This window comes from Lithobates pipiens, unplaced genomic scaffold (assembly GCF_037356315.1).
Source record: "Lithobates pipiens isolate NorthernLeopardFrog02 unplaced genomic scaffold, aLitPip1_a1.2 Scaffold_16, whole genome shotgun sequence".
Taxonomy (NCBI): Eukaryota; Metazoa; Chordata; class Amphibia; order Anura; family Ranidae; genus Lithobates; species Lithobates pipiens.
The window spans coordinates 382,347,255-382,374,009 of NW_027507748.1; the positions used below are offsets into that span (position 1 = coordinate 382,347,255).

A 26,755-nucleotide genomic window follows, 5' to 3' on the forward strand; every position below is an offset into this window, starting at 1 on the left:
AGACGCAGATACCAGCATGCTGCGGACACAGGAGCCTATTGCAGAGGTACTGACACAGGCTCCGGCTGTTGATCTGCTACAGTGTGGAGCGTCGGTGACCTCACAGTCTCGGTCACAGTCAAAGCGAGGAGTGTCGGCTACATCTTCTGAGACGACTGGTGCGGTACATACGGTGGTGACCCCTATAGCCTCAAGAGGAGAGAAGCAGGTATGTACGCATGCCACATATAACACACAGGAGCAGGGGATCGAGCCTGATATTAGACAGCTTATCCAGGCTCTCCCAACGAAGGAAGATATACAAAAACTTCTGGCCGGTATAGTGGGTTCACTGAGAGAAGAAATTGAGGAGGTACGGGATAATATAACAGCGGTGGATAGCAGAGTGTGTAGCCTAGAAAAGATAAACAATTTGACTGATACACGACTGGTGGCAATGGAGGAGAAATTATGTAAGCAACATCAACAAATGGCTATGTTACAATTGCAATCTGAGGAAACAGAAAACAGGAGTAGAAGGAACAATATCCGGATTAGGGGGGTCCCGGAGGGGAGCGAGGGGGACACCCTAAGAAATATAGTGATGAGCATCTTAAACCAAGTGCTGCAAAATCCCCCGAGTACTCAGATTGAGCTTAATCGGGTGCACAGGATTCCCAGGACTCATGTTCCTGCACGGTTTAAGTCACGAGATGTTCTGTGTCGTGTACACTTTTACAGGGTAAAAGAGGACATTTTAAGAGCGGCATGGCAAGAGGGAACAGTAAAGTTTGAAGGAAATGAAATACAAATATATCCGGATATATGTGGACAAACCAAAATGAGGAGAAGGATGTTAAAGCCCCTACTGGACTATCTGATAAGTAAAGGAGCTACATATAAATGGGGTCACCCATTAGCAGTGGTAGTGAAAAAGGGGGGGGCAAAGTTTCAATCTAAGGGAACCGGCCCAACTCCCAGACCTCTTCTTTTTTCTGGGCTCAGAGGCTATTGAAGTCCCAAATTGGACAGAATTGTTGTAACGACCCTCTCAACAAAGTCTATGGCAGCGGGAGAGATCTAGACCAAGCTCATTATAGGAATAAGAAATTAGTACGGACTGAATGAGATGATTTAAAATGAATTTATAAATATATATATATTTTTTTTTTCTTTTTTGTGTTATTTTTTTTTTGTTATGTATTTATTTTATTTTTTTTTATTTTTATTTTTTTAGATCTAAAATACGATGATCTGTCAAAGCTTAAAAATTATATGTATGGTTATAAATTATATGTATAAGTATCAGGGAGGTTTAATGAGGACTTACTGCTGACCTTACTATGAATGAACTTTTATTAAGTCTGGGTATTGGATTATGCATTTTTTTTCTCTTTTTTTTTATTTTAATTTTTTTTGAGGGAGGACCTTTTAGGGGGGGAGAAGAAAATGGAATATATCCCATGAATCGGAATAGCAGCTCGTAGACGGAGGGGAGGGATCCCGGTATGAGGGAGGGGGGAGGGTAGGAGGGGTAAAATGGAGGAAGACACTAAGAGGTGATATAATTAAACATAGTTTAATAAAGATTAAGGGGTGGGGGAGATATTAAAGGATTAAGAATAAGTAACATATTGCACTGTGGATAGATTGATAACAATAATATATTATCGGTATATATATATTATTCTGTTTATTTAATTATTTTTCTTTTGTCTTTAGTTTTTTCCTTTTTTATGTTGTTTGGAGGTTTGCTTTTGACGTTGAAAGATTGGACACGAGAAGAGTACACGATCGGGTGCTTAGGGGGAAATTTTTTTTTTGTATTATTTATTTATTTACTTTTTTTTTGTTATTGATTTATTTATTTATATTTATATATATATATATATATTTATTTTTTTATTTTTTATAAATTTTTATTTATTTATTTATTTTCCTCTCATGGTTGAGTTAATCCCTCTCAATCAGAAGGTTACGTAGGGGGAATAAAAGGTTAATAAATATGATATGTTATCACTAGGATAAGAGAATAACACAGAGATGAGGGAATCACTAATTGGTACGGATAGAGGGGGTGGGGGAATGGAGGGATTAGGGGAAATAGGGATCTCCTCGAGCGCCCTGATGGCGGGATTCATCACCCTATCTGTCTGAGTAGTTGGAAGTGGGTGATATAGAGATATATAGAAAAAAAATAAAAAATAGAGAGAGGAAGAGAGAATATTAATATTTAAACAATATAATAATAAAGGGACCCCCACCCCCCGGAAATGTTTCTGTTTTTTTTTTGTTTTTTTGCTTGGAATTTAATAAATGTAAAGCAATGGGTGTAGAAGGAGGAGAGGAAAGAAGAAAAAGAGAAAAGAGGGGATGGGTCTGGGATAGATGGGGAAGTAAAGAGGTTATGAAAATGAAAAGATATGATAGCTAAGAAATCCAATACATTAGAAAAGGGTTGATGCTGCGATAGGTTAAATAGGGGGAAATTAAGGATAAAGGGTGCATATGGATTGCTAACAGAGCTCATATCGCTGTCTTGTTTATTCACTTTCCCCTTCTAGGGGAGGAAAGCTAGAGGCGTCTTAAATTTATAATTCTTTTTACTAGGCGATTGGCAGGCAGACTCTTAGCTGTATAGAGCCTGCATTACTTAGGGCCTTTAGTCTGTCGGGTCCTGGGATACAGTTATTGTTGTGTTTTTTTTTTTCTCTCTTTTCTCCTCTTCCTCTCCCCCTCCCCTCCTCCCTGCTATCTGGATTTTTGGCGTTGGGATTTGGTTGTAGCCAAGCGACAAAAAATGACTAGGATAAAATTGACTTCCTATAACGTAAAGGGGTTAAACAGCCCAGAGAAACGGACTAGATTGTTAACGGAACTAGGGAGATTGAAGACCCAAATTATTTTCCTACAAGAGACACATTTTAGAAAGGACAAAATCCCAAAATTAGGAAATAGGAGATTTACTACAATATATCACAGTGCTGCTCAGACTACAAAGGTAAACGGAGTATCAATTATGATTTCAAATCAAATACCATGGAAAGAATGTAAGATAATCACTGATGAGGCAGGACGACTTCTTATTGTAAAAGGCATTTTACAAGAACAAAAAGTAACATTAGTTAATTTGTATTTACCGAATGAGGGCCAGGTCGCGGCGCTTGAGACATACTTGAATCTGATATACCAAAATAAAGAGGGGATTCTGTTGATGGGAGGGGATCTGAATATAGCATTAGACCCTGCCCTGGACGTCTCAAAAGGAGTCTCTCATCTATCTGCAGTAAAATTGCGCAGAGCAAAGAAAATGCTACAGGATCTGCAGTTAATAGATACATGGAGAATTCTCCATGCACAGGAAAGAGACTATACTTTTTTCTCAGCTAAACATAAGACATATACCAGAATAGACTATATTTTCATATCCCAAAGTGCATTGTCCTGCGTGAAAGAGGCGTCCATAGGATCTTTTACGCTGTCAGACCATGCGCCAACTAATAGCGTTATGGAATGGGGAGAGAAGACCCCGCGAGAATGGAACTGGAAGATGAATGAGACACTCCTGAGAGAACCAGAGTACGAGAATAAGATAGCCCAGGAATTAGAACTCTTCTTTATAGCAAATGAATCAGAGGAGGTAACCCCACTATGTAGATGGGAAGCACATAAATGCTATATTAGGGGAATTCTTATTTCTTTAGGAGCGCAAAGGAAACGGGCCCGGGGCGCCAAACTAGACACTCTGCTGGAAGAGATCCGGACACTTGAATCAGTACATAAGAAATCGCAGGTGCAACAGACTGAAGAAAAATTAATGCGGTTACGGGAAGAATTGAATTTGTTATTGACGGATAAGGCGAAAGCAAAATTAACTCGGTGTAGACAAGTATACTATGAATACGGAAATAAACCCAACAGAGTGTTGGCAAATTCGCTCAGAGAAACGAGAGCACGAAATTATATTGAGAGAATTAAAACCCAAGGAGATGTGTTAGTTAATTCACCACAGGCTATTGCGAAAGCATTTAGGGATTATTATACTACTCTTTATCAAATTGAAGATCGACGGCCCACGTCGGGGATGCCTTCTAGAGGGGAAAGGGTAAAAGAATACATAACGGCATCGGGAATGCCTATGCTTCTTGAAGAAGAAGCAGAAAATATAGATGGACCAATTACAATACAGGAATTGTCAGAAACCCTTAAAGAAATAAAACCCAGAAAGGCCCCCGGCCCGGATGGGTATACATTACTTTATTATAAGACCTTTTTTGAAAAATTGGCACCAAAATTTATAGAGGCATTTAACTCTATACGGGATGGGCAAAGGATGCGATCAGAAACGCTAATGGCTCATATAACGGTGATCCCGAAAGAAGGGAAAGACCCAACTCAATGTGCCAGCTACCGCCCAATTTCTTTACTAAATGTAGACCTCAAGATTTTAACAAAGATACTTGCGAATAGACTCTTGCCATTTATTCCAGCCTTAATACATCCAGATCAAGTGGGATTTACCCCTGGTAGGGAGGGAAGAGAAAATACGCAGAGAGTTATTGATGCTCTATATATAGCACAATACTATCAAAAACCGCTAGTACTTATATCGGCGGATGCTGAGAAGGCATTTGATAGGGTCGACTGGACATTCCTGAGAGCAACGTTACAGCATATAGGACTAAAAAATGGGATGCAGAATTGGATTGATAGTTTATATCCTTGCCCAAAAGCTAGGGTAAAGATAAATGAGATAATGTCTGAACCATTCTGTATAAGGAATGGAACGCGTCAGTGATGTCCACTCTCCCCTATCATATTCATTCTCACATTAGAACCTTTTTTGAGAACAATTCGGGCTAATCCTGATATTCAGGGCATCTCAGTAAAAAAAAATGAACATAAATTGGCCGCATATGCGGATGATCTGCTGTTTTTCATAACCTCCCCAGGGATTTCCTTACCTTCTCTGTTACTGGAGCTGCGCATATATGGAGAGATATCTAACTTTAAAGTAAATTACAGTAAATCGGAAGCGATGGGGGTAGAAATGAATAATGTAATGAAATCCCAGCTAGCGGTGCATTTTGCGTTCAGATGGACGGATTCCCATATATGCTATTTAGGGACTAAAATATCAAATAAGTTGAACAGATTGTTTGAACTAAATTTTATCCCATTAATACGACAGATCAAGATTTTGAACGTTGGGATAAAACGTTTTTTACATGGTTTGGGAGAATTAATATTATCAAAATGAACGTAATGCCAAGGCTGCTATATTTGTTCCAGACTCTACCTATAAAGCTCCCTGTAAGATTTTTGAGAGATCTGAGATCAAGATTTCCGAAATTTATATGGGCAGGTAAAAAAGTGAGAATACGCAGGGATATTTTGATATTACCAAAAGAGAGAGGAGGGGTAGGATTCCCAGATCCAGTAGGCTATTATGAGGCATCACATTTAGCACGGGTAGTAGATTGGTGTAGACTTCAAAAAGAAAAACCTTGGATAGATATGGAACAAGCAATAATCCCGATACCACTGGAAGGAATAGTGTGGCTCTCAGAGGTAGAAATTCCACAAGAGGTACGTAGACATCCGACAGTGGGTGCCACACTACAGACAGCCCAAAAGTTATTTAAGAAGACCAGGATATCAGAACACCCAAGCCCTATGATACCAATCTTGGGCACTCCGAGTTTTCAGCCAGGTTTGACAGATCAGGGTTTTAGGGATCTAAGACGAAAGGGAATCAGTAGGGTTATACATTTCTCAATTGATAATCATGTAATGAATAAGGAAGAGATCAAACAAGAATTTAGGGTGGACTTGGACCCATTCAGGCGAGTACAGCTAAATTCTTTTCTTCGATCAATCAGGCAGCGAATACCGATGAGTAGGACACTATCTGGGTTTGAACAGATATGCTTAAAAGGTGAACCATTGAAACACTCTCTTTCATTGATGTATGCATTGCGGATGGAACAAGAAGCCTCACAAGATCTGGCTTTCCTACGAGCATGGGAGAGTGACCTAGGAGTCACTTTCTCAGAATCACAGAAAAATAAAATCTTCATGTTCACGCATAAGGCGTCAATAGCAACTAGATACCAAGAAGGGGGCTATAAAATTCTGTCTAGATGGTACAGGACCCCAGAAGTATTGCACCAGATATACCCACAAGTATCAAATTTGTGTTGGCGCTGCCAGAGAGCCGAGGGTACTCTGTTACATATATTTTGGGATTGCCCCGGAGTAAAAGATTTTTGGAAGATGGTATCGGAAGTAGTGAAGGAAATAACAGATGTGTCTCTAGAGGAAAATCCGGCCGCTTTTTTACTGCATGATGTTCCGTTATCCATAGAGAAATATAAAAAGTCTCTTTTAAGGCATTTGCTTACAGCAGCAAAAGCATGCATTCCAGTTTTATGGAAAACTACGGTGGCTCCAACCAAATCACAATGGATGAGCAGGGTATCGGAGATCCAACAAATGGAAAATTTGACTATGATATTGAGAGAGCAAGAGGATAGGTATCATGAAGTGTGGAAACCCTATACTATATATAGGGAACAAAATCATTAGATAGGAGTGTGTTTTTTTTTTTTTTTCTCTGTCAGGGGTCATCTTGTCTCTATAATATCCCTGTCTCACCATTTTGTTCCTGGTCTGGAATGTGGACATGAAAATCCTTCTATGCTTTTTTTGTGCAGGGTTGAGGGGAGAGATACACTAGTCGGGTGATAACACAGGGTTAAAACAAAGTTCAATCTCAATGTTTTTTTTTGTACTTAAAATATCTGTGGGTCTGTAATTCATGGGAGGGGTAGGGGATGGGGGAGACGGAGGAGGAGGAAGAGGGAAAAAGAGAAACAATTTTTTTTTTCTCTCTCTTTCCTTTTTCTCTCTCTTTTTTTTTTTTTGTGTTTTGCTGTTGGTATTTCTTTCTTTATAGATAAATAACCAGGGCTATCCCAGGTTAAGGAAAAAAAAAGATAATAGTGAATATAAGGAAATATGGTAATGTAATAGAAGAAATTAAGCACGACTAAATGATGAATGGCACTGTGTTAAACATAAGATGTAGGTGTGTACGTGTTTCGATCTGAAAGACTGTATCACTATATTATGAAAATAAAGAATTTATAAAAAAAAAAAAAAGGTGTGTAAGTGCCAGGTATTGAAGTGGTTAAGGTGCAAAGTGTGATAATAAATATTCAAAATTCATAATAAAAATTCATAATAAAAGTTAAAAATTCATGAATAACAATAGTCCATTCAATTCGGTGCAAGAAAAAAAAAACTGTGAAACAATCAACTGCAAAATGAAAAATAAGTGTCTTTACAATGTGCAAAAAATTCAAAGAAAGTAAGAGGGAAATAGGAAAAAGTATCCAAGTGTGGGGAAATTGTAAACGTGATCAGAAACTTGCAGACCCCTTTAGCAATCCACACACAGTGTGTTCAAAGAGGAAGGAGAGGCTGGAGATTGTCTTCAAGGAGTACGCTGATGTGTGACGAGACTCGCTGGAGTCTATATTGGAGGTAATAGGCTAGAACACACTGTGAACACTTATTTTCCTCTTTCCCTTTTCCTTTCTGTGCATTTTTTGCACAGTTTGGAGAGACTTATTTTTCTGTTTATTTTTTTTTTTGTTTATTCACAGTTTTTTTGCACTGAATTGATTGGACTATTTTATTACGAATTTTGAATATTTATTATCACATTTTGCATTTTATTGAATATCTTGCATCTTAAGGAATTATGTTTGTCATATAATCTCCACAATATTATATTTTTTGTCACTTAAGTGTTTACATATAGCGCTGCTTCATTTGATTGTAATAATATTTTTATTAGGTGCTGCTGACACTTTAGGAGTTAAGCAGCTATATATCCATTCATTGCACTTTTATTATTTAAAACAAGGGGGGTAAAACCGCGCTGAGACCTAAAAGATAATAACAATCAAAAATTCAAAATAAAGCAAGATAAATATTGAATAAAAATTGAAAATCGCAGTAAAAATTGAATAAAAATTTGAAAATCGCAAGGCTGCTGCTCAACTTGGTTGCGCACACAATCAATGAAAGTAGAAGAAAAGAGCTGCGCCAATACATAAAAGTAGCTTATAATAAAGTCTCCGACTTATTAAATTAATAAAAGTCCATAACAGGATAATCTTTGTGTTGTATAAGCTACTTTTATGTATTGGCGCAGCTCTTTTCTTCTACTTTTATTATTTATTCACACTTTGAGTAGTGCACAGGTACTTTTTTCCTATTTCAATCTTAGAAGAAAACCTGTTATGCCGCGTACACACGACCGGACTTTGACGGACTTGGTCCGGCAGACAATCCGACGGACTTTGCCGCTGAAGTCTGGCGGACTTTCAAACTAACTGACTTGGCCACACACGATCACTCCAAAAGTCAGACGGATTCGAACGTGATGACGTAGAATAAGGAAGTTCATAGCCAGTAGCCGATAGCTGCCCTAGTGGCGGTTTTAGTCCGTCGGACTAGCACACAGACAAACGGATTATCCGCTAAAAGCCAAGTCCAGTGGACAAATTTGAAGTCAGTCTTATTTCTAGGTCTTTTGGGAAGAAAAAGTCAGCTGCAGCCCACACACGATCGAATTGTCTGACGGACTCTGGTCCGCCGGAATGTCCGATCGTGTGTACGAGGATCGTGTGTACGAGTGCAAAAAACTTGAGACTGGGACCGAGGTTCACCTTTCAGCAAAACAACCCTAAACATACAGCCAGAGCTACAATGAAATGGTTTAGATCAAAGCATATTCATGTGTTAGTGTGGCCCAGTCAAAGTTCAGACCTAAATCCAATTGACAATCTGTGGAAAGACTTGGTAAAAGGCATGTTGCAGTGTCCAAAGAAAGATGAGAAACCGTCAAGCATTGGTAGAGCCGATTGACTTCTAACATAAAATAGCTAGTCAGTGGCAGTTTTGAACAGAAGACCACTGCAGATCATAATTGAAATAGCAGAGAGGAAAAAGCAAGTATAGAAATGTTCCAGTTCCTATATGAGTTGGGGTGACTTCAAAAAGTTTATGGAATTGTGTACAACAGAGATTGCTGACATTTAAAACTATACACATTTATACATATTGCCTATTGCCATACTCTGCAGTCTTTTTTTTCTATGGGGGGGATGATTTATTTCTATTATGCAATTCTTTTTTTTATTTTTATTTGACACTTAACTTCCTGATGAGTCTGATGTCCTAGCGCTGTTATAATACGATGCATACAGAGCCTAAATAGGATTTGAGCTGGTCTGAAAGTTAGCTTATTACAATTCCAGAAAATATTAAAGCCTAGCTCCACTTAACCTGAAATATCAATTTTGGCATGATACTGGTAACTTGAATCATCGATTGACTTACATTTCTTGGGGTTCTCAGAGATGAGATTTCTTCTTCTGTATGCCACTTTCCCACAATACCATATATGGTGCAAGGTTGATGTCACACTGCAACAATCAGTTTGCATAACCAAAGAGTTTATGTACAACCTGTCAGAAACGTCTCAGGGAAGCTCATCTGCATGCTCGTCGTCCTCATCAGGGTCTCGACCTGATTGCAGTTCTTCGTTGTATCCGACTTGAGTGGGCAAATGCTCACATTCAATGGCGTCTGGCACTGGTGGCTGGTCTCAGACGAGCTTGCAGGTGAAGATGCTGGATGTGGAGGTCACTGCCAAATTCTTTGAAATGCCTTTGGAGACGGCTTATGGTAGAGAAATTAACAGTCAATTCCAGGGCAACAGTTCTGGTGGACATTCCTGTAGTCAGCATGCCAATTGCACGCGCCCTCAAAACTTGCGACATCTGTGGCATTGTGCTGTTTGGTAAAATTGCACATTTTCACGTGGACTTTTACTGTGGCCAGCCTAAGGCACACCTGTGCAATAATCATGCTGCCTAATCAGCATCTTGATATGCCACACCTGTGAGGTGGATGGATCATCTCGACAAAGGAGAAATGCTCACTAACACATATTTATACAGATTTGTGAACAATTTTTGAGAGAAGTAGGCCTTTTGTGTACATAGAAAAAGTCATAGATCTTTAAGTTCAGCTCATGATAAATATAGGCAAACACAAGAGTGTTGTGTTTATAATTGTGCTCAGTGTAGTTGTTGCAGAAGCTGACAGTTCTGGCTGTTGCATCTTGCCATTGAAGCACTTGAATAATATACAGTGTGTTGCGCAAGTATTTACCCCTTGGACTTTTCTGCAATTTGCAGTGTTACAACCTGGAATTAAAATGGATTTGCTTGGTGTTTTTATAGTTTTGTTTACAACACCTTGAAGGTTCAAAATATTTTTAGTGCGACACAGAAATTAACTGAACAATAATACAAGCAGACATTTACTAATTTGACCCCTGTTTATGATGATCTGATTGATTTTATGATATGATAGATGACATGATGGATCTATCTTTGGCTGCAGTTACAGCTGGGATCCTACTTCGGTAAGTCTATACCAACTTTGCATATCTTTAACCTGCAATTCTTGCCTATTTGTCTTGACAATCTTTTCATTCAAACCTATGAATGGGCCTGACAGCAGTCAGTCTGCATCCAGGGCTGATCATCCACAGGTGATCACTGTATAGCATTACATTTGAGTGACTCTGATTAGCTATGGAAGCTAGCAGCCTCCCGTTGCTTTCAAAGGGGCTGCCTCCTGCAGCTAATTAGCGGGAACCCTGCTGGGGCTCTCGCACGTAAGCGCTGTTGGGCACATTTACAATTGTCAACCAAACAATAATTAAAAGTGCGCTACCCTTGTGCTAGGTATGAATGAATAAATCACATAAGAGACACAACCACTTGCTTACTGGGCACTTAAACTCCCCTCCTGCCCAGACCAATTTTCAGCTTTCAGCACTGATGCACTTTGAATGACAATTGCGCGGCCATACAACACTGTACCCAAATAAAATTTTTATATTTTTTTTCCTACAAATAGAGCTTTCTTTTGGTGGTATTTAATTACAGCTGGGAGTTTTATTTTTTGCTAAACAAAAAAAGATGCAAAATGAAAAAATAAATAAAAAATCATGTTTAATAGTTATTATAAAATTTTGCAAACAGGTAATTTTTCTCCTTCATTGAAATGCGCTGATGAGGCGGCACTGGTGGGCACTAATAGGCTGCACTGGTGGGCACTGATAGGCACAGTTAAGGCGGCACTAATAGGCACAGATAAGGTGGCACCGATAGGCACAGATAAGGCAGTACTGATGGGCAAAGATAAGGTGGCACTGATGGGCAAAGATGGGCACAGATAAGATGGCACTGATGGGTGGCACGGATGGGCACTGATTGATGGGCACTGATAGGTGGCACTGCTGGGCGTGACTGATGGGCACTGGTAGATGACACTGATGGGCACGGATATGTGGCACTGAGGTGCAGCACTGTTGAGGCAGATTGTGGGCACTGATAGGTGGCACTGTGGGCACTGATGGGTGGCACTATGGGCACTAATTGGTGGCACTGATGGGTGGCACTTTTCCCATACTTTAGGTGGCACTGGCAGGGGGCAGGTGGGCACTGATGCGCTGGCCCCAGCTCGCCATGATCGAGACTGAAGTCCCTCTCACGGCCGCCGGTGATCGGCTTTTTTTTTTCTACACGCGCTGTCAGCGCGAGGAGGAAAAATAGCCGATTACCGGCTCTGTTGTGATCACATGATCAGCTGTCATTGGCTGACAGCTGATCACGTGGTAAGTGGTCGGGATCGACCTCTTGCTCCGATCTGTGATCAGGCGAGTCTCAGACTCGCTGATCACAGAGCGCGCCTGCCCCTCAGGGGGCGCGCAGGCCGCTCGTGCACGGGACGACGTCAATAGACGTAGTCCCGGCAAAGCAGGTCCGCGCTGTAGCCGTCATTCGGCTATAGCGCAGATCTCAAGCGGTTAAAGTGCATTAAACATATGATGAACTCATCCTAATTTGACACATCCGTGCAAATAAATTGTGCAAAAAATGTGCTAAAAATATATATATATATATATATATATATATATATATATATATATATATATATAAAATTGTGCAAAAAAGTGTTCAGGCTTTCTAAACATCAGTAGTTCCTCTTTCTTTGCCATGAAGCAATGATGATAACATGCACCACCGTAGAAAAAATGCTCCCAAAAGGAATCGCCACAAGCGGTAAATGAGCTCCTTACCAGCTGCTCTGACACAAGGAGATCATTAGACGACTTATTGCAAGCAGCCATATACACCACAATCTTGCAGGCAAAGGTTCCAAGATCTCCTAAGCCAAGATACATGCAGATAGACTCCACCCTTGGTCTCCATAATATGCTTTGTTTAGTTAGGTTCTCTAACAATGTATGAGATATTCCAGATATAGGTTATTTTAAGGTCAAGGATTCATGGACTCCATATGATGAATAATGTGATTTCTGGAGGCAGTTGGTTGCACCAAAATATTTAAAGTGGAGAAAAGAGTGCCTCCATCCCTATTTATATGAAAAAGAAAAAAGGATTGGGACTTTGAATGAGGTGCATCACTAAGAAAAAGATGATATTAATACAAAGTATTTCATTAAATAGCCTTATTGGAGAGTAGTAAAATATTAATACATTGGAACTTTGGATTACAAGAACAATCCGTTCCAGGAGAATGCTTGTAATCCAAAGCACTTGCATATCAAAGCGAGTTTCCCCATAGAAGTCAATGGAAACTAAGATAATTTGTTCCGCATTGACTTCTATTACATGCAATATCGCGTGTGCCCAGAGTTGGGAGGGGGCGCCGGAGAGCCTCGGAAATACACTCGGGAACAGAGTATTTCCGAGTGCTTCCAAGTCAATCCGAACGGTTCCGAGTGTCCCTGGCGCCCCACACATCTGGCCAAATGCGGTACTGTATTGCCAATTAGCTTGAATTATGCTCGTTTTGCGAGACAACACTTGCAAACCGAGTCAAAATAAAAAAAAATTGCTCGTCTTTCAAAACGCTTGTTAACCGAGTTACTCGTAAACCAAGGTCCCACTGTATACATCATGGTTACAGCAATCTATATGGTAAAACATTTACATTGTAGTATACTAGAACTATACCACACTAACGTGAGGGTGAGGGGTTAAAAACTGATGATGCGTGGGGTTGCAACACAAATCTAAATGCATAACTCTAACAGAAAGATTGCAGCCTATAGTGCTTGATGAGTTTCCTGGGATTCCGCTTCCTCATTAGCAGGTGCAATCAGCGCATCTACAAGGAATATAGACAACAATGGAATTGGATAATTAACAGAAAATGCAAATATTTAAAGAGACCAAATTAGACTAGTACTCTTCATAACTTTAACTCACAGCTCCGGTTAGAATTTTGGCGCATGGTGCTAAGCACCATCTAGTGACATCTACACCGCGAACTGTGGGCATAATCCATCAACATATGGCAAATTTTCAAGGTCGGCAGAAGAGGTGCAGATCTCCATGGTGGAATACATACTGGCAAAGCTAGCAATCCATAAGAGATTCTATAAAAAATATTTATAATCTGTTTTTATTGTTTGTATTAATATCATCTTTTTCTTTTGTATGCATGAAGATTTTTTTAGATTCATGTGATACCTGTTATCCACCGTTAGTGACGCACCTCATTCATAGTCCCAACCCTTTCCTCTTTTTCAAAGTATTTAAAGGATTCACAGCCAAGGAGGGAATAGTTGTGAAGTCAAGTTTTTTTCGCTTTTTAAATATTTTTTTTAAAAGGTGTATATTTTACCTCAACTTTGTGGAATATATGATACTGTATTATGTAGATCAGTAACATACTGTAAAACCCCAGTTAAATCCATTTAATTCTCAAGTCGTAGCACTGCCAAAGGTGGAAAAGTCCAAGTAAAAAGTTTTGATAGCTCTGATAGCCAACTAAATGTGCACATTTCCTACTGAGCACTACTGTTCAGACATTTTTGAACAAGATAGGCAACAAATTGTGTTACGTTTATCATTGCATTTTTTTTCAATTTTTCCAAAATTTGCCACCACATTAAAATATGACAAACTAAACACTTGAACATAATTATATATCATGCTTATTTTTATATGTTATACTTTAGCATTTGAGTGATGAATCAAATAAAAGCAGAGGAGAAGATACACCAGAACAAAGCTCATCAGACCACAGTGGAAGTAGTATACTCACTACAGAAGGTATTTAAATTCTATTTTCTAATCAATGACTTCAGCAATTTAAACATAGATAATTTTCTACCTAAAAGCTAGTCATTTTTTTTTTTGTTAGAATGCTGCAGTTGTTTTTCCTCTACAGTTGGCTTGGGTCTATGTAAAAAAAAAATGGAAAATTCTGGTACTGCATTAACCATCGTATGTGGCAACAATTACTAGATTTGTTTAAAGCTATCTACGGTGCCTTGAAAAAGTATACACACCCCTTGATATTTTACACATTTTGTTACAACCAAAAACGTAAATTTATTTTATTGGGATTTTATGTGATAGACTAATACAAAATGACACATAATTGTGAAGCTGAAGGAAAATGATAAATGGTTTTACAAATAAATATGTGAAACGTGTGGCAAGCATTTGTAGTCACCCCCTGAGTCAATACTTTGTAGAACCAACTTTCATTGCAATTACAGCTACAAGTCTTTTTGGGTATGTCTCTACCAGCTTTGCACATCTAGAGTGACATTTTTGCCCATTCTTTTTTGCAAAATAGCTCAAGCTCTGTCAGATTGGATGGAGCGCATGTGAACAGCAGTCTTATCACAGATTCTCAATTGGATTTAGGTCTGGACTTTGACTGGGCCATTCTAACACATGAATATGCTTTGATCTAAACCATTCCATTGTTGCTCTGACTATGTCTAGGGTCATTGTCCTACCGGAAGGTGAAACTGTGCCCCAGTCTCAAGACATTTGCAGACTCTTACAGGTTTTCTTCTAATGCCGCGTACACACGTAGCGGATTATCCGGCGGACTTAGTCCGGCGGACTTCCCCCCGGACTTTCCGAACGGGCTACTTGCCCACACACAGCACTTTTTCAGTGGACTAATACGGCGTACTAAGTCCGCGGGACTCTCCGCCGTACTTTTGAAATGAACGGACTCGCCCACACACGCGGAGGAAAGTCTGCTCATTTTGAGAGCGTCTCCAGGTAGGCGGGGCCCGCGAAGGAGGTGTCGCTGGCCCCTCCACCTGGTATGGACTTAAAGGGGAACCCCAACGCCGATAACAATCGGCGTGGGGTCCCCCCCAGGTCCACATCGGACCCTTGTCCGAGCACCCTACCCGGCCAGGAAAGGGGGGGACGAGCGAGTGACCCCCCCTCCTGAGCCGTACCAGGCCGCGTGCCCTCAACATGGGGGGTGCCTTGGGGAAGGGGGGGCCGCGCGGCCCCCCACCCCAAAGCACCTTGTCCCCATGTTGATGAGGACAAGGGCCTCTTCCCGACAACCCTGGCCGTTGGTTGTCGGGTTCTGCGGGTGGGGGGGCTTATCAGAATCTGGGAGCCCCCTTTAATAAGGGGGCCCCCGGATATTGGCCCCTCACCCTATGTGAATGAGTATGGGGTACAATGTACCCCTATCCATTCACCTGTGGAAAAAAGTAAAAAAACACAACACACAAGGGTTAAAATAGTTTATTGCACAGCTCCGGGGGTCTTCCGTCTTCGGGGGGTCTTCTCCCGGGCTCGCTAGCTTTTTTGCTAGCGGGGGAGCCCGGCTTTTTTCTTCGCCGCCGCCCTCTTCTTCCAACTTCGGGGGTCTTGTCCCCCTCTTTGGTTCTTCTCTTCAGATGTTGCCTCGTTGCTCTCTCTGCTCACAATGACGGGGACAAGGCACACAGCGACTTATATAGGGACATCACCGGATGATGTCCCCACCTATTATGATGTCACTGTCCCAGCATCCTCTGGGACTGTGACACCACGGGCGGGGGACATCATCCGGTGATGTCCCTATATAAGTCGCCGCGCGTCGCGTCCGTGCCATTGTGAGTGGAGGATGCAACGAGGCAACATCTGAAGAGAAGAAAAGAACAGAAGATGGCGACAGAAGACAGGGCCACCGCCTATAAAAGAGCTAGAAGAAGGTGTGGTGGCCCGGCAAGAAGAACCGAAGAGGGGGACAAGACCCCCGAAGTCAGAAGAAGAGGGCGGCGGCAAGGAAGAAAGCCGGGCTCCTCCGCTAGCAAAAGATCTAGAAGAAGATAGCGGAGGAGTCCGGCGAGAAGACCCCCGGAGCTGTGCAATAAACTATTTTAACCCTTGTGTGTGGTGTTTTTTTTTACAGGTGAATGGGTAGGGGTACATTGTACCCCATACTCATTCACATAGGGTGGGGGGGGGCGGTAACCGGGGGCCCCTTATTAAAGGGGGCTCCCGAATTCCGATAAGCCCCCCACCTGCAGACCCCGACAACCAATGGCCAGGGTTGTCGGGAAGAGGCCCTTGTCCTAATCAACATGGGGACAATGTGCTTTGGGGAGGGGGGGCCGTGCGGCCCCCCCTTCCCCAAGGCACCCCCCATGTTGAGGGCACGCGGCCTGGTACGGGTCAGGAGGGGGGGCGCTCACTTGTCCCCCCCTTTCCTGGCCGGCCAGGTAGCGTGCTCGGACAAGGGTCTGATGTGGACCTGGGGGGACCCCCCACGCCGATTTTTCGGTGTTGGGGTTTCCCTTTAAGTCCATACCAGGTGACGGGGCCAGCGATGCCTCCTTTGCTGGCCCTGTCTACCTGGAGATGCGCTCAAAATGAGCAGACTTTTCTCCGCGTGGGAAAAGTCCGCTCATTTCAAAAGTACGGCGGACTGGCATACCAACAGCCAGATTGTCCGCCGAAATGCAAGTCCGGCGGGAAGATTGGAGTGCAAAAATACTTTCTAAGTCCGCTGTACTTTGGATAAAAAAAGTCCGCCGGAGGCTACACACGGGGGATTGTTCGGCGGACTTGAGTTTGCCGGACTTTTCCACCCGATTGTTTGATCGTGTGTACGCGCCATAAGATTGCACTGTATTTGGCTCCATCCGTCTTCCTTTCAACTCTGACCAACTTCCCTGTCCCTGCTGAAGAAAAGCATCCCCACAACTTGATCCTGCCACCGCCATGTTTCACGGTGGGGATGATGTGTTCAGGGTGATGTGCAGTGTTAGTTTTCCACCACACATAGCGTTTTGCTTTTAGGCCAAAAAGTTCCATTTTGGTCTCATCTAACCAGAGCATCTTCTTCCACAAACCCCCTGAGGAATATACACCACACCCTGAGTATCGACACATGTAGGGGAGGGGCCAGGACGGAGCAAGAGACAGTACACCTGCCTTGAGAAGATACAAACCATACCTAAACTGTTTACAGTATTTTATTGAGGCTTATAAAGTACGGTGCACTGATGCACCTTACACATGTGAGTACCCCGGCGGGGGAATGTTTTTTAACTTGTCTATAACATTTTGAAAAACAGTATTGCACTATTAGTCTTTTTCCTTTTTTCATGCGCTTCTGAGATCATTGCATTGAGGATACTACTGATCCAGTGTAACAGCTGAGAACCCTATAGTGGTTCATATGCATGTTTTGACTCAGTGTAAAAGCTGGTCACACGCTCTAAGGTGAGCTTATTACCATAATGGGTTCCCAGATTTCACCTATGCATGATTCAGAGCCACAGTTAGTGCTCATGCACACGGACGTTTTAAAAAACTGGCTGCAAAGCTAGCTCTGACACCTGGAAAAATCGTCGTTAAAAACGTGATTTTTACCGCGTTTTGCATTGGCGTTTTTGCGCGTTTTTTAGCGTTAGCGTTAAGTAGCTTTTTTTAAGAAACACATCTCTTGGCTATAGGACTCAGAAAACAAAGAAAATATGTTGCGCGTTTTTGCGCGTTTGTGCGCGTTTTTGCACGTTTTCCCGCGATTCGCGTTTTTACAGCTCTAGCTCCACGCCACGGAACGCACTGGTCCTGGGTTTTTTTTACAGCTTAAAAACGCCTATGCCATTTGCAGCTCAAAAACGCCTAGGTGGGCATGAAGCCATAGACTAACATGGACAGGCCTTTTTAAGCTGCAAAAAAAGCTCAAAAAAGCGGCTGTAAAAACGTCCGTGTGCATGAGGCCTTAGATGTAACAAGCATGTCAATAGTATGATCACTGGAGATCATGTCACCTGCATCTAGTCTCACATCAATCAACATTTTGTGTTTCTTATCACAGCCCAAGACAGGCTGCCACAAAACTGTTTTTTTAATAATATAGAGACACTTGTATGGTCTATGCACTTGCACCTTTTTTATAAGTTTTTTATTTATACATGTTTGCTATCACATAAGCATGCATTTAGCACTTTTTTCATCTAATATTATTATTATTATTATTATTATTATTATTGATATGTTATTGTGCATGGCACCTTGTAACTCTAAGGCCGCGTACACACGCGCGGACTGTTCGCCCAACCTTGTCCGCTGAACAGTGTTTGGGCGGACAGTCCGCTCGTGTGTGGGGCTTCAGCGGACAGTTTCAGCGGACAGTTGGCCGAACAAGGTCTTACGGAAATTCTGAAAAACTGTCCGCTGAAACAAGGTTTCAGCGGACTGTTCGCTCGTGTGTAGGCTTGTTCGGCCAACTAAGTCTCGCGCATGCTCAGAAAGGATTTCCACGTCGGAAGGTTGCATTGCAGTGTATAGGACGTCGTATTTTTCGTCCCGTCGTACGTGCCGTTCACGTCATCGCGCACGCTTTCAGCAAACTGTTCGTCCGTCGTGTGTGGCCATGTCCGTCCATGCTAAGTTTGAGCGGACTGTTCGCTCAAACTGTTGGACGGACAAAGTTGGGCCAACAGTCCGCGCGTGTGTACGCGGCCTAAGGGGTCCATATAACCTCACAGAGTTTTATTGGCACTTGTGCACTTTATATTTATTTGTGCATTTTAGTTGTGTGTTTATAGATTGCACATTATTTGTTTTGCTATATTTTGCACTTGCACTTTATAATTTGTATGTTTACTATTTTATGCACATTATTATGTTCTTGTGGATCTATAACTATACAGATTATTCAGTGCATAGCCATTCCAGCGCAGTGTATATTCAATTTTGGTTTTAACGTGCACGAGCGTATGAAACGTGTTTAACGTTTGCAGCTTGTTAGTGGCAAATAGGGGTTTCTTTAAAGCTCGCAGAATTTTTTTGTTTTGTTATCTTATTCTTCCACATGTTTGCCATGTCCCCCACATGGCTTCTCGCAAATGGGATTTCTTATGGCTTTCTTTTAACAATGGCTTTTTTCCTGACACTCTTCCATAAAAGGCCAAATTTGTGGAGTGTACAACTTAGCCCTTGTACACACGGTCGGAGATTCCGACAACCAAATCCGTCGGATTCTGTCCGACGGATTTTTTCCGAAACTGTTGTATACACACGGTCGGACGAAGTTGTCTGAAAATCCGACGTGGTGGCGTTATTTCGTTACGACGGGACTATGTTCAGGTTAGTAGCCAATAGCTTTGATGTAGGAATTTGATCTGAGCATGCGTGGCACTTTGTCCGATCGGAATTCTCTACACATGATCGGAGTATGTCCGATCGGAGCATTTTGTCTGAAAATATTTCCGGCAAGTTGGAAAATTTGGTTCGACGAATATTCCGACGGAAAAAGTCTGATGCATACCACACACAGTCGGAATATCCGACAAAACGATCCGATCGGACACATTCCATCGGAATCTCCGATCGTGTGTACAAGGGCTAATAGTTGTCCTGTGGACAGATTCTCCCATCTGAGCTGTGGATCTCTGCAGCTCCTCCAGAGTTACCATGGGCCTTTTGGCTGCTTCTCTAATTAATGCTCTCCTTGCATGGCCTGTCAGTTTAGGTGGGCTGTGGCCATGTCTTGGTAGGTTTGCAGTTGTGCCATACCCTTTCCATTTTCGGATGGTGGATTTAACAGTGCTCCCGGAGATGTTCAAAGCTTTTTTTTTTTTATAACCAAACCCTGCTTTAAACCTTTTGTCACAAGGTCCATACAGACCTAACAGCGGGGGTTTCACACACAATCTGGTGCTGCCTGATTGCTCTCACACACACAGGCCTAAAATGATTTGTGCTTAAAATGCAAAAATGGCTCTGGCAGTGAAAGAGTTAAACTTCTCCACAACTTTATCCCTGACCTGTCTGATGTGTTCCTTGGTCTTCATGATGCTGTTTGTGCACTAAGGCTCTCTAACAAACCTCGAGGGCTTCACAGAACAGTTGAATTTCTACTGAGATTAAATTACACATAGGTAGACTCTATTTACTAATAAGGTGACTTCTGAAGGCAATTGGTTCCACTGGATTTTAGTTATGGTCCGTAAACACGATCTGAAAAATACCACTTTCAACGATAATCGGATCGTTCATACAGAGCTTTCAAGAGCTAATAATGACAGTTCATCCAATATTATTTTATTTTATCGGGCAAGCACGAAAATTTTTCTCGTACGATACCAGACCGTACGATTTTCGTTTAATCAGTACAGTACAGTTGTCGCCCGATACAAATGCACTACAACACATGACATCACTTACGATTTTTTATTATGTCGTATGAGAATTTTCGTAACTTTAGGAAACTCTGCAAAACAAATGGACGATCTATTGTCCGATTTTCTGATAGTGTGTACTGGGCTTTGGGGGTATCAGATTAAAGGAGGCTGAATACAAATGCACACCACACTTTTCATGTATTTATTTGTAAAAAATGTTGAAAGCCACTTATTATTTTCTTTCTACTTCACAATTATGTGTATTACAGAAAATCCCAATAAAATACAGTTATGTTTTTATCATGTGTAACATGACAAAATGTGGAAAATGTCAAGGGGTCTGAATACTTTTTCAAGGCACAAGCTGCCTCTTAAAGGGAAACGTACAGGTACGTTAATCTGCCTGTAGGTGCCCTTCTGCCACAATATATCTGCGTGAGGCGGTCGGGAAGCGGATAAAATGGCAGAGGTGTGAACACCCATACAATCTGATTGCAGTATGGAAAAAAGGGGTCATGCACCTTTTTTGTGCAAATCCGGTGCGATTTGAGCCATACAATAGCTTTGTGATTTACACAGCAAAGTGGTGTGATTCCTGTGTGAATCACATGTGATGTGCCACAACACATATATGTGAACTAAGCCTCAATGTGGTGTGTGCCTAACATGTTTCTCCACCTTGGCCGTTGTTGTAAAATGTAGACCACGTTATACAGTGTATATGCATTTATGTGATTCCAGTCAGAGATTACACTAAAAATATGTCTCAGGGTATCCACTGTTTATAGATCTAAAAAATAGATGTGTTTCCATTTGCAAACATGCTAACATCATCACATTTGCTAACAGTCATGGTCGTGATGAAGAAACTAGGAGACAGACGCGCTGAATTTCAGAGATTACTGTCATCTTATATTTAACTACTTTGTTACCGGGCTAGTCATATGACGTCCGCAGATGGGATCTCCCTTCCTGGGCAAGCATCATATGATGTCCTCGGTTTGTCCCGAGCAGCACAGCGATCGGGGATGAGATGTTTCCCTCAGACACAGCCCATCCCAGATCCGTGTAAAGAGCCAATAAAAATGTCTCTTTACCACATGACAGGCTGTGTCCAATCACACCCGGGCACATGTATTGCCCACTTGCACGACCCTAGGGCGCACATCGGGGGCAAAGCTTGTCACCCTGACACAGCCCAGCCCTGATCACCGTAAAGAGCCAATGAAATTGTCTCTTTACCACATGACCGGCGGTGTGTCCAATCACAGCCGGTCACAGAATGTCAACAAACCACGGTAACGAGATGTTACTGGGTTCTCCTCCTCACACATGAATCGTGTGTGAGAAGGAGATTCTACCACTTACAGTACACACCAACCACACTGACTGCCCCCCCTAATAAAGAGGACCTGTCATCACCCATCAGAGAACCTGTCACCACCCATCAGAGTACCTGTCACAGCCCATCTGAGTACCCAAGTACCTCAGTACCTATCACAGTCCATCTGAGTAACTGTCACATTATATCTGATTACCTGTCACAGCCCATCTGAGTACCCGAGTACCTGTCACAGTATATCTGAGTACCTATCACAGCCCATCTGAGTACCTGAGTATCTGTTACAAGTATATCTGAGTACCCGAGTACCTGTCACAGTATATCTGAGTATCTGTCACAGCCCATCTGAGTACCCAAGTACCTGTCACAGTATATCTGAGTACCTATCACAGCCCATCTGAGTACCTGAGTATCTGTTACAAGTATATCTGAGTACCCGAGTACCTGTCACAGTATATCTGAGTATCTGTCACAGCCCATCTGAGTACCCGAGTACCTGTCACAGTATACTTGAGTGCCTGTCACAGCCCATCTGAGTACCTGTCGCAGCCCATCTGAGTACCTGTCACAGTATATCCGAGTACCTCAGTACCTGTCACAGTTCATCTGAGTACCAGAGTACCCATCACAGCCCATCTGAGTACCTGAGTACTTGAGTACCTGTCACAGTTCGTCTGAGTACCCGAGTACCTGTCCCAGTCCATCTGAGTACCTGTCACAGTTCATCTGAGTACACGAGTACCTGTCACAGTCCATCTGAGTACCCGAGTACCTGTCACAGCCCATCTGAGTACCCGAGTACTTGAGTACCTGTCACAGTTCATCTGAGTGCCTGAGTTCCATCTGAGTACCCTAGTACCTGTCACAGTTCATCTCAGTACCGGAGTACCTGTCCCAGTCCATCTCAGTACCCGAGTACCTGTCACAGTTCATCTGAGTACACGAGTACCTGAGTACCTGTCACAGCCCATCTGAGTACCTGTCATAGCCTATTTGAATACCTGTCACAGCCCATCTGAGTACCTGTCACAGCCCATCTGAATACCTGTCACAGCCCATCTGAGTACCTGTCACAGCCCATCTGAGTACCTGTAGCAACCCATCTGAGTACCTGAGTACCAGCCACCAGGCCATCAGAGTACCCAATTACCTGTCACCAGGCCATCAGAGTACCCGAGTACCTGTCACCAGGCCATCGGAGTACACGAGTACCTGTCACCAGGCCATCGGAGTACCCGAGTACCTGTCACCAGGCCATCAGAGTACCTCAGTATCTGTCACCAGCCCTTTAGAGTACCCAAGGACCTGTCACCAGCCCTTTAGAGTACCCAAGGACCTGTCACCAGCCCATCAGAGTACCCAAATACCTATCTGCAGCCCATGCCTCATAGAATATGTTGGGGTGTTTGCTTTCCAAAATGGGGTAATTTTGTGGGTAATTCCATTGGCCTGGTGCTCAAGGACCTTCAAACGTGTGATGGGTAGGAATGAAATGAGATGTATAATTTATGCTCCTAGAACGCCTGAAGGTATGTGGCCAGGCTGTGTAAACGTCTCACATATGTGGTATCACCATACTCGGGAGGAGCAGCAAAATTTATTTTGGGGTGTAATTTTTGCTATGTACATGTTATGTGTTAGAAATATCTTATAAATTGACAACGTTGTGTTAAAAAAATATATATATTTTCATTTTCTTTCCACGTTTTCTGAAGACTTGTGTAAAAAATTAACCGTTCAAAAGACTCATAATGCGCCATAGAATATACGTTGGGGTGTTTGTTTTCCAAAATGGGGTCATTTTGTGGGTAATTCCATTGTCCTGGTGCTCCAGGGCCTTCAAAAATGTAATAGGTCGTTAGGAAATTATAATAGGTGTTATTTATGCTCCAAGAACGCCTGACAGTGCTCCCTGCATGTTGGGCCTCTGTATATGGCCAGGCTGTGTAAAAGTCTCACGTGGTATCGTCTTACTCAGGATGAGTAGCAGGATGTATTTTGGGTGTAATTTTTGCTATATACATGCTATATACATGCTTTGAGTTAGAAATATTTTATAAACTGACCACTTTGCGTAAAAAAAAAAAAAAGGTTTTAATTTTCTTTCCATGTTTTCTGAAGACTTGTGGAAAAAAATGAACCATTCAAAAGACTCATTATGCCTCATAGAATAGATGTTGGGGTGTCTGCTTTCCAAAATGAAGTCATTTTGTGGGTAATTCCACTGTCCTGGTGCTCTAGGGCCTTCACAAATGTAATAGGTCATTAGGAAATTAGAGGTGTAATTTATGCTCCTAGAACCCCTGATGGTGCTCCCTGCATGTTGGACCTCTGCATGTTGGAAGTATACATAGGCTGTATGTGAGAAATAACTGATTATGACAATTTTGTAAAAAAAAATCTTAATTTTAATTTTCCCAAGAATTGTGAGAAAAAATTACAACAAAAAACTCACCATGCCTCATACTAAATACCTTTGACTGTCTAATTTTCAAAAAGGGGTCATTTGGGGGATAGTTGTACTTTTCTGACATTTCAGGGCCTCAAATGAGACAGGCCGTCAGTGCATCAGGTGTAATTCATTTTCAATGATTTGCACCATAGCTTGTAGACACTATAACTTTCACAGAGACCAAATAATATCCACTAATTTGGGTTATTTTTACCAGAGATGTAGCAGTATAAATTCTGGCCCAAATTTATGAACAAAAATGACTTATTTGCAAAATGTTATCATAGAATCTAAAAAAAAGTGTTTTTTTTTTTTTTTTTTTTTTTTTTATAAAAATTCACTCTTTTTTCACTTATGTCGCAAAAAATAAAAAATAAACAGTGGTGATTAAATACCACCAAAAGAAATCTCTATTTGTATGAAAAAAATTATAAAAAGTTTGTTTGGGTACAATGTTGACTGCGTAATTGGCATTTAAATGTGAGAGCACTGAAAGCTAAAAATTGGTCTGGGAAGGAAGGGTGTATAAATATTCTGTATTGAAGTGGTTAAGCACTTTTGTTAAAAAATGGCTTCATTTGAAAACGCTTACTTGGTTTACCACTTACTGTCAAGCACCCGATAAAGACAAACTACTTTATTGTAGGTGTTGCAGCCAACTTCAACCCAGACTCCCCTTCACCGCCCTACCCCCACTATATATTAACCCCTTAGGATAATATGGACTGTCTCTAGGAAACCCTTAAAGGATTACATGGTTACAGTATAATGTATATAAATTCCTAAATACCATGGCTCTGTCCAATATATGATGAAAATCCCATGCCACCGTTTTTAATTACATGGTGACTTTGGTGGCTGGCTTCCTCTTCCTCATTCTTTGGGCTGACCCATCAATGAATCTGTGCCTGATCTCACACATGCATAGTAAATGTTTTGTAAGCTGGAGGCATAAAGAGATCTATGAATGAATTAACAATCTAGCTGGATTTTGATAGTTCATGCATAGCTTTATGTCTGCCACTTTGTACATATGGCAACACCACATTATCTATCAAAATCTTGCAAAATCTCGCTTATTAGCTACAACAGCTCTCTGGAAGGCACTAGTGATGTAGCCACCAATGGGGCAGCTTGAGGCTGCATTCACACCTGATCGTTTCAAAGTCGCTCATATTTGCAGCGATTTTTACCTAGTTTTTGCCACGATTTTGTACAGGTCACACACCAATGTAAAAAGCTAAAAAATGCCTCTAATCTGCCCCAAAGAAGATCATGTTCTTTTTTAATCTTAAGGCCCCTTTCACACTTCTGTGACTTGGGACTGCAAAGTCGCATGACAAGTCTACCCCATGATTTCCAATGAGTACCATTCATATCTGTGCGACTTCAAAGTAGTCCCTGTACTACTTTGGTCTGACTTTGATGCAAATTGACAGGCATTCCCAGAAATTGTGGTAAAATTGTGGCAAAATCGTGCGACTTTGAAGTCGCAGTAGTATGAAAGGGGTCTAAGGCGTTTTTCAGGTGTTTTGCTTCAGGTGACAAAACGCTCAGGTGTGAACAGGTGAATAGGATTTTGCTTTTTGGCCGTTTTTTCGGGCAGTTTATGAGCATTTTATGAGCTGGAAATGCTCAGGTGAGAATGCAGCCTGAGTGCGATGACGGCGTCACTGGTGCAACAGGTGATCCAGAAGCAAAAAAAGAGAGATTGTAAGTTTACATTTAACATTTTTCTTTGAGTGTAATGTGTTTAGTGTTAACTATGCAGAGCTGCATGCAAATGTGCTTTTTGTTTTGGGGAGAGAGACCATCAATTTTAAGAACATTAGATTTTCTCTATACTTATTGTGCAGGAAGTTAATTAGACTTATAAATATAGTGTATGTACATTGACACAGTATCTCACAAAAGTGAGTACACCCCTCACGTTTTTGTAAACATTTTATTTTAACTTTTCATGCGACAACACTGAAGAAATTACACTTTGTAGTAGTAGTGAGTGTACAGCTTGTATAACAGTGTCAATTTGCTGTCCCCTCAAAATAGCTCAACACACAGCCATTCATGTCTAAACCACTGACAACAAAAGTGAGTACACCCCTATTTCTTCAGTGTTGTCACATGAAAATATATAATAAAATATAAAAAAAAAAAAAACATGAGGGGTGTACTCACTTTTGTGAGATACTGTGTTTATATATGTATATATATATATATATATATATATATATATATATATATATATATATATATATATATATATATATATAATATAGATATTTGAAAAAGTTCTGACCGTACTTGATGGCTCATTACAGGACTGACATAAATTCTGAAATTCATTTACATAATAGTTTTTTTCTAGGGAAATGTGCAAATAGTTTTTTTTTTTTTTATTATTATT

General features: G+C 41.5%; 1 protein-coding gene across 2 annotated transcripts in view; it reads left to right on the plus strand.

Annotated features, from left to right (window-relative positions):
• TEX14 (testis expressed 14, intercellular bridge forming factor) overlaps positions 1-26,755 on the plus strand; it is a 758,047-nt gene that overhangs the window by 608,123 nt on the left and 123,169 nt on the right. For both annotated transcript variants that reach the window (XM_077482232.1, XM_077482233.1), the window contains exon 20: positions 14,123-14,216. In XM_077482232.1, coding sequence (XP_077338358.1) covers positions 14,123-14,216 — 94 coding nt within the window. The remainder of the gene's footprint in view (positions 1-14,122; positions 14,217-26,755) is intronic.